General features: G+C 37.4%; 1 protein-coding gene across 5 annotated transcripts in view; it reads right to left on the bottom strand.

Moving 5' to 3' along the window:
- Positions 1 to 13403, bottom strand: part of LOC149201659 (transportin MOS14-like) — a 458994-nt gene that overhangs the window by 125437 nt on the left and 320154 nt on the right. For all 5 annotated transcript variants that reach the window (XR_016253876.1, XR_016253875.1, XM_089402969.1 and 2 more), the window contains one exon: positions 1965 to 2050. Coding sequence is in view for 3 of the 5 variants with exons in the window: in XM_089402969.1 (XP_089259095.1) it covers positions 1965 to 2050 (86 nt within the window). In the remaining 2 variants the exon portion in view is untranslated. The remainder of the gene's footprint in view (positions 1 to 1964; positions 2051 to 13403) is intronic.

Genomic DNA, 13403 nt, shown 5'->3' on the forward strand with positions numbered 1-13403 from the left:
AATGATGAATGGGATAATAAAAAAAGGTTAAAATAAGTGGATAAGGGAGCAGGACCACGCAACCAAAATCGGGGTTTCCTGTGAAATACCATCCCTAAAACCAAATGGTCAGTGAAAGAGATCACACAAGACAAGAATCCATGTTTAATTCCTACAAGGAGTCTAGGGGATAGAAGCACAGACCTAGCCCATTCTTTCCATTAAACCCCCCCCCCCCCCCCCACCATTAATCCATGCCCAGAAGTGTCCATGATAAGCAAACTACATAACTCAATTTCAAAATGACAAGGCATACCTTTAGATTTGGGAGGCCCACCTTCAAACATACGATCATGGCAGATGGGCGAGGGACTACATGGCTGGCTTAGGTGGCAAAGAAATGGCACAATGAGCTAGTTGATGGCTACAAGGGGCTGTTGGCTGCCGACTAAAGACCATCTTGTAGAAAAAATTTCTCATAGGGATATTACCCGCAAAATGGTGGGTAACACTTACAAGTGTCAACTTTGAAAATTTTAGAATATTAACTCAACCCTAAAAATAGGAATAATCAAACTTGTCTTTCATTCTCTTTGAAGCAATTATCTCTCCTTGGGATCACTTGACTTTCCCTCTCATCAGGGAATAAGAATCTTAATCTCCAACCAAAGGTGTTTGATTGTTTGGATTTGATATCAATGTTGGCTATTCATCAGAGAAAACATTGTGAAAGGTGATTTATCAATGTAGATCCATGTTTAAATCAACAAAATACCTATTTATGCAAATGGTCACTGACGTGGCTCTACATAACAGATCTCTAGAATTATTCAATACATACATATAGCATCACATTACATGATAACATGTTTATTTCATTCTTAATATTATCCTATTTATTTGACTCTTGGTATTATCCGAACAATAGTTACTGCTCTTTTGATTCTTGAATTTTACATTTTGATGTTCAAGCCTTAAATTTTTGTTTCAACTTTTGAATTTCCCTTTGTATTACCCATCTGTGTATACATAACCACACATGCTAGTAACCATGTCATTCATAGAGGAATAACCACTTTTGGGGATTCGTATTGGATACACCATATACATGCCCAACGTACCCTCATATCCATAATATCCATTCATCATCTAAAAAATATCAGATTGATGAAGGACAAAAGGACTACATCTCCTCATTGTCAAAGATGCCCTTCAATGAATGAGATACTTATTTTTGGGAAAGCTGACACGAGAATGAATAAATAAAGAAAATTTGTGACATCATATGATTATGAATTATCATGTATGGTGCATATATGACCAATACAATTGATTTAGTTTCCAATATATAGAAAATAGAGAAAGTTAAACTAAACTGAAACTTGAATCATAAACTAAGACAACGTTGTCACATGTGAAGGCAACAATAATAGGAACATGCTTACTGAGCCTAATGGATAGAACTTCCTTGCATATTTAAGAGATTACAGAACAAAATCAAAATAAGAAAGTCATATTCCAAAGAGTAAAGCACAGTGGAAACATGAAAAACTTTTCATCATACAAAAAGTAGAGCACTGAAACAATATTACAACAAAACTATAAAGTCATGGTCTATAATAGCTGTTGCAAGGTCCTAGAGAAAGTAAAACATTGGAGAAACATAACTGCATTAATGCTTGCAAAAGGCAGATATGATAAGGTCTTCATTACTAACCAGCCTTTACAGCACTACTAGATTCTACATGGTCTCTACAACGTGAGTAATACATTTATTTTTCATCAAATTCTATGTCCTAATACCTATCCTAAAAGTACACTTCCTAAATACAAGAAAAATGTTAACAACTTCTCTCAAATTGGACATTGGTACTTCTATCAACTTAAGCATATAACAAAATTAAATGAAAGTAGTACTTTATCAGATTGAAAAAGACATCTCTCATATTCATCTGTCAAAAGAGGAATTTATATAAGAAACAAACCTGTAGAATGCCCTCGCAACTGACTCTAAAAGTTGAGCATAACCAATTGAATGCTGTGTCAAAGGGCCTTCACTATCTACCTTTAGCTGGAAACGAAAAAAGCAAAGGTATTCAACTTTATATGTGCATGTGTATTATGTTACAAAAGCAAACTAAAAGCCGTTTCTAAATTTGGGTTGACAAAAATGTTTATCAAATTTACCTCGTATCTGAGAAAGAAAGAGGAAAGACAATGAACATTTATCCATCAATAGCATGTCTATGAAACTAACATACTAAGTTTAGAAACATGTTGGCTACATTAATTGAATACCAATACCAATACACCAAATCATTCCTTTCAAAGAAACCATAGGTACACTTGAATTACAACAAATGCTTTTCTGATATACTGAATGTAGGTATTTTCTCAAAGGAGCAAAAACCTATGCTAGACACTAGGGAGCTAATAGTTTAGCTACACGAGTAGTGTCTTCCAAAATATAAAATGTACCAAGATGGTGTCAATCTACTTTTAGGACCAAAAATCAAATAAGAAACTAAAAGTGGCGAACACAAGAAAATTCAAAATATCAATATGCATAAAAATTAGACATCAAGAGAAGAGATAAGAGAGGAAGTAGGGACAATAAGTAGATCTAAAGATGTTGTGCTAAAGATGCATAAGTACCACAGTTTTCATTTCTCTTATCTTCACTCAACAGCATTATGTATTCAACTTCCTATTATTTGGTCACATTCTCTAGCCAAGGATTTGGTAATGAACATTGCCACACAACATCATAAGTAATAACTCCCAAAAGTTGAAATGGGAGGAGCTCTTTTTTATGAGATGGGACATGAAATCCATCCTTCTTAGAAAATAAATAATTGGCATTATCAGTTCAAACAAAGCGCCCATCGTGTGAGAGACGGTTCTACAAAACCTAAGATTGCATGTCATATTCTAGCCAATGTTATCGGAACAAGACCGAACCCAATGGAATTAGCCAGTCCGACCAGTTTGGGGGCCAAACCAGTCTGATTTGAGGTACAGAACAGGAAATGGCTGATTTGGTGTCGAACCGGACTTTCTTCATTGAGCCAGCTGGTTTTGTACCAAATCGTCTAATTCTGTACAATTCAACCAAAGATGTTCCAAACACAATTTTTTTAAGGAAACAAAAAGAATAAAATTGAGTGGAGCAGCCTAGTATTCAAGCCTTGGTCGTGGTATTGCTATGCAATTCATGGCAATGTTAAATTCTTAAAAGTTACATTCGTTATCTTTCTTTTCCGTTCTTTTACTTAAATTTTTAACATTACCATGAAATGACTCAGGAAGTTTGAGAGTGGTTTTGACTTCATTGGATTTCATATGGAGAAAGTAGAATTTTAGATCTCACTCAAAATCCAACAAACTTAACAGTTTTTCAAGATTTTAGGATTTGGGGGTGTTGTCGCGCGGATTGACACGACAACGCTCAGACCGGGGGCTGTCACTCTTATCCCCGATCCCTCCGTTTAAGCCTGTCTCCCGCGGCTAAGGGGGGTAGTCCCTGTGAGATGATGAGACCAACTGTCGACCAGTTGGTTGGGAGACACGAGACACGATATGAAAAGCACTCGATGGATTTGATTAATTGAGCAGACCAGTGCCTTAAGAGATTATTATTGCAATGATTACTTGTTAAATGATAAGAAAGATGAACCGTGAACAGCAATCATTTGTCATCAAAAGGTATCAGCGAAATCACATGACTCTTAGAATGATGAAAACGATATCCAGCAACTGAAAATTTAAAAAGATGAATGTTTCAAACCACCACGAGTTATAAACCATTAACCAGATATCCTATTCGTATCCCGACTTGAAGATTCCAGATCTCAACATGAAAGATATATCGTGAAAACCACTGAATCTGGCAAAATAACTTTCCACAAAGTTTCTTAAATCTTTTTTTTTTTTTTTTTTTTTTTTTTTTTATATTATAAAAATGAAAATCTAAAATCTAAAAAAAAAATTTAAAATTTAAAATCTACTCTAAAACTAAACTATATTAAAAATAAAACTAAGTCTAAAATCTTTTTTATATTTTTCTTTTTATTTTTTCTTTTTATTATTTTTTTTATTTTTATTTATTTTTGATTTTTTATATTATAAAAATGAAAATGTTAAAAAATCTAAAATTATAAAATTCTAAACTTAAAATCTATTCTAAACATAAATCAAAGCCTAAATCTAAAACATTAAATTAAAATCTATGTTAATTTAAACTAAAATCTAAAATTAAAAAAAACCTAACAAAAAATGAACCAAAACTTAACAAAAGACTTAATTCTACAATTAAACTATGCTAAAGGTTAAACTACATTAAAACTGAGTCTAAAAAAAAAATTACGAAACCTATCTACGCACAGAACTAAACAATAAAAAAAAAAACAAAAGCTATACGCTTCTCCTAACTAACCTAAAAATGGCGTAACCCAAAAAATTTCGATTTACCTGTTACCGCGTGTGACTTGATGCCGCCACTGTAACCCTGGCGATTTCGATTGAGCCGCACCATTAACCCGGAACTGAGCAACGTGTTTGGATCGGAGATCAAATCTGAGCAACTTTGCAGTGAAGGATTTCGTTTTAGATCGGATTTGTTGACTAATCGAAATGATGAATCACGTCGAAGGCTGTTAAACACTGCGTCTGACGTTTTCATATGTCATAGTTGGATCGATTGCAGACGGATCCACGGTGATAAACCAATTCAAGACCACGAGCCCAAAAAAAATTCGATTTATCTAATTTACTAAAGCATTGCTGGTCCAATGGTGAAGATGACAGACGGATTTCTGGCTGGAAAGAATCAGTTTGAAGCCCTTACTGCGATTTCAGCGTCGGACATCTGATATTACCTGCACAGAACACCGAAAAGGATTTATGCTGAAAACTTACGCCGGGATCGTTCACGCACAGGTAATGACGGAAAAGGCGTTCAATCGGTGAAGGAGCTTTAACGTTTCTGATGCCACAGGCAGTCAACGGATTTACGCTGCACTCCTTGCCTCAATCGATTCGATGGTAATTGCTGTAGCGGAGGCAGTAACCCAACAACGCATACACCTTTCAATATCTTCTGTGGGATGCATGGACGTGAGCCGTAAGGAAAATTTGAGCTGAGCCGGCGTGAATGAGATCTGCGTGAAGAAATCTTGAATGGGCACAGGTGACGGCAGAGGGAAAATACGATTCAGTTTGAAATTTTCCTGAAGCACTGAAAGTTCCGAGCTGCTACAGTCATATATTCATAACGTGGGCCCGAGCCGCTTCAGCCTGCCCTACTATTTTCGTAGTGATGAAGAAATTACCCAGGAGACTTCAACGCATGCTTTATGGCCTCAAACAGGACGTGATCCCTTGATGGCAGCGAGTTTTGGATCTAACACGGATGCATATGCTGGCCGCACTGGAGATTGACGGCTGCGTTATTTGTGATACTGAATCTCTTGACCAGATCCACGTATATTACCCACGCTGACAGCGTTTGAAAACTGATTTGCAGCTATGCTCTGACAGATTGTTTTTTGAAAACCCTATACAAGAAAACAAAACCCTAATGAAAACTGTACAAAGCAAACTCTTGAAATATGAAACCCTAGATCAGAAAACTAATGTACAGATTTGGCCCCTTAACAGCCAGATTCAGCAGTAAGCACGGAAAACATTTTAAAGAACATAAATTTCAGATCGTCACTGTGAAGAACTTCAGAAAATCTCTCATGCAAACTTAGAAAAATAAACCGAATGATAGACCCAGGATCAAATCCAACTGGGCTCAGCAAAAAAAATGCTTGCGGGAGTTGGCTGGTTCAGCCGAGAACTTCCCCGAACGCCCACAAATTTCCTTCAGAAAATGTTTTCTGCACAGCTCAAAACAACCGTCAACAAAAAATGCTGCTAGATCTCAAACAGTAATGGAGATACCTGCCATTACTTCAGAAACCCTAACAGCACCCAAACCCCAGCAAGTGAACAAGATACATGTGCTCACAATACTCTACGAAAAGCTATTATTAATGGCTGAAAATAACATATGCAGAAAATGAAATGATCTCACAGCATTCCAAGAGAGTAACACCAGCAAGATATGGACCCCAAAGTCTTCCTTTATTAACCAGAAACAGATTTACAAGAGAGCTTCTTCAGTATCTGACTCACAGATCGAATGAATCTGAAATGACCACCTAAGACCCTATATAAAGGAAATGATCCCAACGGCTAGTTCGAATGATCCATGTAGAAATGATCTCGACCGTTGATGAGGATCAAGACATCTCTTGAGCTCATCCGTCGATTTATTCACTTCAAATATTATCATTTTTAAAATTTTAAAATTTAAAATTTTTTTTTATTATTATTTTTTATTAAATTTTTAAATTTTTTATTATTAAAATTTTTTAAATTTTTTATTATTTATTATTTTATTTCATTTTTTAAATGGATCATCGAACTAAGCCTTTGGAAACATCACCTAGGACCTAGGACTTAGGACTCACGAGGGGATTTAAAACATTTTCAACCCTCAAGACACATTTCATGATGACTTTTAACAATTTACATCTCAAGGGGACAAACCCACTTAATACAGACCCTCATCAATCACCCAGTTCTGCGACACAACTATAATCTAGCAGATTAACACACTAGGATTCTCCTAAAGTTCTAATGACAAAATGCATCCCGGCTTTGGGGTCAGGTTTGAAGGGAAACTCTGCCGATCCATGGATCGGTGAGACGAAAAACCTTCCGGGACATAGATTATCATAGAAAGTTAGGTCCACTTAGGCAATTTTACATACATGACTCTGATCTGCTTAGATTATTTACAATTCATACATGCAGACTAGGTTTACAATTAGATTGATCAAGCTGCTGATGACTGCTGGATGGCACGGACACGCTGATCCGGTGCTGCCCCTTTCTTGCAAAGAAAAAAGGGGGTGTACTGCATGGGTAGTTGACCAGTAGTGGTCAACAGGGGGATTGCAATGTTTCCATCAGATTTTGTCACGTACGAGGGTATGGAACTAGTATTTAATCAAGAGCACAAAACCCTCTATGTACCTTGCAATGTTTTTAAAAAACGGTTGAGCCGGCTCCGACTTGACCAAGCCAGACCGAGCCAAAGGCCTAACTGGGTCGGCTCAGTGGAGGAAACGGCCCGGGTGGCCGGTTTGTTACCGAGCCGGCCAAGTTGGTGACCAGTCGTCTCGGCCAGCCATGCACATGCACGGCCAACAAATTTTTTTGGGGAGGAAAATTGGACCCCACAATCAATTCTAATTTGCTTTAGGGTGTTTTTGAGGTCCATTTATCTCTCCCAATCCTATAAAAGCTACCCAACCCCCTCTCATTTCCTCACAACTATCTCATTTCATTTGTGTGAGAATTTGTGATGAGTTTGTGAAGAGTTGTGGAGTTTGTTTTTGGAGCAGCAGTGAGGAGTCTTGGGAAAGCATTGGAGCAGCAGTGAGGAGCTTCTTGGGCAGCCATTGGAGGAGCGTTGAGGAGGCGGTTTGTGCCTAGAGTTACTTTTTTTTCGCTTCTAAAATTTGTTTTTGCTTGTTTTTTTCTTTGTGCAAATCTTGAAATTGAAAAGAGTTGTTGAGCCACTGGTTAAGGTGTTGCAGTTGGTGGATGGAGAAAGATTGGCTATGGGCTTCATATATAAGGCTATGGATCAAGCAAAGGAACAAATAAAGGCAACATACAAGGATAGAGTGGCTTAGTATGGGCCCATTTGGGCAATCATTGATGAAAGATGGAACAATCAACTCCATCGCCCTATACATGCAGCTGGGTTTTCTCTAAACCCAACGTATCATTATAAAGCTCTGGAGGCAGGAGCTTTGACTAGAGAGGTTAGAGACGGATTGATTGACTGCATTGATCGCATGGTCCCTACGGAGAGTGATCAGTTGGAGATACATCAACAGATCACTTCTTTCAGCAGAGCCTAAGGTTAAGGTACCTTTGGCAAGAACCTAGCAAGGATTGCAAAGGAATCAAATGAGCCAAGTAAACAAATATTTTCAATTTTCAAATTCTTATTTTGTTAAATTGTTTATAATTTCAAAGTTGGATATAATTTGTTGAGCTAACTCATTACACAACTATTTGCAGCAAAATGGTGGGAGGCATTTGGTAGCCATTGTCCTCAATTGCAGAAGTTTGCAATTCGTATTTTGAGTCAAACTTGTAGTGCTACTGGGTGTGAGTGCAATTGGTCTGTCTTTGAGAGGATTCACACGAACAAGAGAAACCGTTTGGATTAAAAACAATTAAATGACCTAGTCTATGTCCAATACAACCTTCAACTCAGACGCAACAAATTGTTGAACAAAAGACCTAATTCAGATCCCATTGTGTTGGAAGATATTGATCCAACATTAGATTGGGTAGTGGAGAGTCATCCAGCAGAGTTTGATTCTGATGAGGATATTGGTCTTGATTTGGATTTACAGACGAAGGCATTAGTTGAACAAAATGTTCAGTTGAATGTAGATCCACTTGTACCAGCCTCAAGCCTAGCCCCAAGTCCTCTAGTTGCAGGCGCTTCCTCTACTTAGCCACGATGAAAGTGCATATCTCGTTTATCTCAGCATGCATCTATTACATGGCCTGCTAGTGCTACCACTTCTATAGTTGCAGTTGGAGATGATGAGGAGGAGGAGCCATGGGTTTCCCTGTCTGACTTTGATTCAGAGTCTGAGCCAGATGATGTTGGCTCCTCTACCAGTAGCCAATAGTACTGGTGACTAGTGATGTTTCACAGTTTGCCTTTGTTGTAGAGGCCATTTCTAGCCTCCTTGGTTATGTGTTTTTGTTTTGATCTCTATATCATCATTCATGTATGTATTGGACAGTGCACTAGGTGCCATTTTGATATAATGGATATATTCATGAGCCTACTTTGATGATTTGATCATATGTTGTCTTCTCTCTATATTCTAAAGCTTTGTGTTTGGAAACATGAATGACAATCTTTAAAATTATGTTTTTTTATAAAAATAAATATTTAATGTATTTTTCACAACGACCGAGTCATTGAAATCAAACCGGTCGAGTCCATACCAAGTTGGAGTCAAAGTTGGAGCCGACCCTCTACCATTTCCGAACCAAAGTCGGAGTTGGAGCCGGCCCTTGGCCGTTTCCGAACCGAAGTTGGAGTTTTAAAACATTGGTACCTTGATGTTAGTGGAATTGGTTGTCAAACTCCTCTATCATGACTCTACTAAAAAGGTAAACATCACTCAAACAAAATCTTGACTTGACATGCTACATTTTTTCTATCTTATTTTAATTCTCAGAGGGTGATATTGATTATCAAGATCCCAATATAAGCAATGATTTTGATGATAGGTAGGTATTTCTTCTAGCATGAATTTTTTTGGATGCTCGAGGCCATCTAGAGCCTGTTTGTCGATGTATTTTTTGTTTAGAGATGGATTTCACTCAATGCTATTTTGGTTATGTGCACCCTTCTAAGTTGCATGGGAATGGATACGGATACGGGGTTTGAAACGGATATGGCAAATTTTCAAAAAATATGAATACGATATGGAAAGGAAACGACATACGAAATAAAATTTTGCATTACCATTCATCTTTTAGAATATAAACTATATATTTAAAAATGCATAATCATCATCATGAATTCAACATAAACAAATCATCATCATCAATTCAGCGTAAACATTGTCATCATCATTAGTGATTATTATAACATTCAACATATCATCTAGTTTCTGTTTCCAATTTCAATCATCACCAAAATTAATAATGCTAAATGCACACTACATAGCAATGTTGCACGAAGTGGCCCCCCCCCCCAAACACGGTTCCAAGCCCCGAAGCGTGTCCCATACGAAAGCGCCTAGGAAGCTTGGCCAGAAGCGCACTTCCGAATTTAATTCAGAAGCGCCGCTTCCGAATTTTTTTCCGCTTCCTGGAAATTCAGAAGCGTGGTACAGAAGCGTCGCTTCCGAAGTGCACTTCGTACAGCGCTTCGGGCGTTGGAAGCGTGGCGCTTCGGAGGAGGAAGCGTACGCTTCTGTACGCTTCTGGAAAAGCGTTTAGAAAATCGTTTTTTTTTTTTTTCAATTTTTTTTTTAATTTTAGGTGAGTTTGTTTGTTGGGGGTGGGTCCACCTTGGGTTAGGGTGACGAATGAAAGCAAAAAAAAATATAAATATAGCAGATGCTCCCTCATGGTAATGTTAAATTCTTAAAGTAAAAGTGACATTCTCCTTTATTTTTCATTTTCATCATTTTACTTAAATTTTTAACATTACCATGAAATGACTCAAGATGTTTGAGAGTGGTTCTAGCCTCATTGGACTTCATATGGAGAAAATAGAATTTCATATCCTATTCAAAATTCAGCAGACTTAACAGTTTTCAAGAATTCAGGATCAATGGGATTGTGGCATTTCATTAGATTATATCAAGTATGAAGGTATGCGATTAGCATTTAATCAAGAGCACCAAGCCCTATATGTACCCTAGTGTTGGTGGTGTTAATTGTTGAACTCCTATGTCACGCGGCACGCCCTTAGCAAAAAATTACCTTTCAATCAAGTAAAAATCATCGATCAAGCATGTTAAGCTTTTCCTACCATATTTTAAGTCTTGAATTAGGTAGTTTGATCAAGATTGGGCAATGTTGACTAATATCCCTAGACAATCAAGGTAGAGGCAAGGGCTAGATAAGAGGAGAAGAATCTAGATTCTAGATGGTTGATGCATCTAAATGGTTGATGCTCGAATAATTAATCATTAATGTACAATGGATGTTATACCTATCTTGATTTATGCAAAAATATGCATGTTTTCATGTCTTCTACAATTAATTTGGTATTTGGGATGTTTGTTTTGAGTATAAATGCAAAAAAATATAAATATATATATATATATATATAGCAGATGCTTCCGCGGATGCTTCGCTTCCTAGATTTTTGGAAAATGACGCTTCCGCGTCCCCGCTTCCAAAAAACGCTTCCGCTTCGCCCCCGCTTCGTGCAACATTGCTACATAGTACAAAGTACAAAATGAACTATGACTGACAATCTACCATCATATGACATATTATGGTATTCAATGTTCATTGTTCAAAAGTTTAAAACATCATAATAAATTACATTTACATATCATCAAATATGTCTTCATCCATGTAATTAAGATCACATCAACATTTGGATCCTCTCCAGGAGTGGGAGCATTGTTGCCATGTCCACTTGAAGATGCAATTATTGGTGCCTCCTCATCAAACAAAATCATATGAGACATGGCATTCAACATGCTATCCAATTTAGGTAACTCTAGTTCCACATCCTACAGCTTGGTGGGCCCAAATTTGTATTTGTCACTCTTGTGTGACAAAAGGCCAAGGTTCGAATGAACGTACACTAGTTCCTCAGCCTTCTTCGAGCCTAATTTTTTTCGCTTCACTGAATGGATGAAGCCATATGTACTCTAGTTCCTCTCTGCTGAGGAAGAGCTAACAACCTGTGACAAGATCTCGATGGCCAATTTTTGGATATCTGGAAGTTCCCCACCATAGTAGTTCCACCAATCAATTGGACTTAATATGGTCTTGTCATGCATAGAATCAAGATTTGCACTCAAACCCTCTGGTCCCACAAAATGAGCAAACTCTGAACAAACCTTAATCCCACTATTAGGATCTACAAATAGCTTTCTAAAAGCTTTCTTAAATCCTTAAGAGACTTTTGGGTCAATATATCTTTTACTTCTTCGTAAAATACCATCTGGGCCCTTCTCCTTGGTATTTATAACCACCCTTAGCTTCCCTATCATGGAGTCAATGCCCTCATACACCTCTCCCAAATTAGGCATATATGTGTCAAACATGCATAGCAAATCCACAATTGGCTTAGTAAATGCCAAGAGGTACTCCACCATATCCCACCTTTCATCATCAACAACCAACATTTTCACTGCTTGTGCTCTTTTAGTTTGGGATTGCGTCCATTGATTCCAAAGAGAACTGCATACCATTGATTGTAATGTTTCTTTCACTTGCATAAGCTTTGTTAAGACTATGATGTGAGAAACAAAATGAGTCTCGACAACTTTCAAGTGCCAAATGCTTCAATAAATTAAAAATCATAATTGATTGAATATCTATTATGATTCATGAATCATGACTTATTTGAGAATCCAATTTACATATTTGAATTTAGAGTCATAGAATTAGAATTTATGAATTAAACTTTATTTTAGGTACCTTAAGAAGATCCAACTTCGCAAATTCCCTGTAGATGCCTTGGGACATGTGGTGGTTTGTGATGAAGGCTTAAAATTTCTTTTGCCTCTTCAAAAATAAGTCGAATCCACTCAATTTTCTTCCTCGACTTGCTCAACATGAGTTTCAATGAATGTACAGCACAACGGGTCCAAAAGATGTGCTGAAATTCGCCTTCAATAATTAGGTCTATTACTCTACACACCGTTGCATTGTCACTTATTACCTAGACAACATTTTATGGCCCCACCATTTCAATTGCTTCAATCAAGATGTCAACAATGAATTAGGAATCTTTCGGCTGCCCCTCACATTCCACTGCCCTCAAAAACATTGTCCCCTTTGGGCTCTAAGCAATCACATTGACCAAAGGCCTATTCCTTTGATCTTTTCATCCATCAAAAATGATGGACACCCCTGAAATGCACCATGAATTATGAACAGGGTTTATTCGCCTCCAAGTCTAACTTCTCAACAGTCAACAATGTAATGCAGACCTTCTCATAATCAGGGCTCGTCCACCATTTTGGGACTTCATTCATTACTTTCATCATCTTTTGCCCAGTAAGGAGATCGCACAAGGTTAAAGTGAAGGCCATTTCCATAAATGCATTGACCTATCCCTACATCTGCCTTCTATCGAGCATCATTATTAAAGATCTTTTCAAGCGGTCCCAAATTAAACTGATTTGAACCAAAGTTGCGAATTCCATAAAGGGAAGTGGAGGCCTTGCTAAAGATGCTCCCAACCTTGTTGGTTGTCTGAATTGAGAATTTTCCTCATTTTCTTTAGCATCTGCCTCGTCTTGTTCTTTCTGATATTTTGCAATTTTTTCCTTGCTTAAACCTTTTCCCTTTGTCCCATTCTCTTTAGGTGGGCCAATGTATATTCGAATCACATTGTTTCTTAAGGAAAGTAAATGTACTTTAACATGGGTGTATGATCTCTTAAACTCCTTTTGACACTCATTGCAAACTTGTACCAATGATCCCCCTCCTTAGATCTTCCGTACAACAATTACATATTTCCAAAGTGGTGACTTTGGATCAACTTTATGGGTCAATTCAATTTCTTGTTCATCATTATGAATGGATGAACTTGAAGATGCCATGAATGGGACGTCCCAATAACTTAG

Source organism: Pinus tabuliformis, chromosome 2_1 (assembly GCF_031772625.1).
Source record: "Pinus tabuliformis cultivar Carrire ecotype Pingquan chromosome 2_1, CPIR1, whole genome shotgun sequence".
Classification (NCBI taxonomy): Eukaryota; Viridiplantae; Streptophyta; class Pinopsida; order Pinales; family Pinaceae; genus Pinus; species Pinus tabuliformis.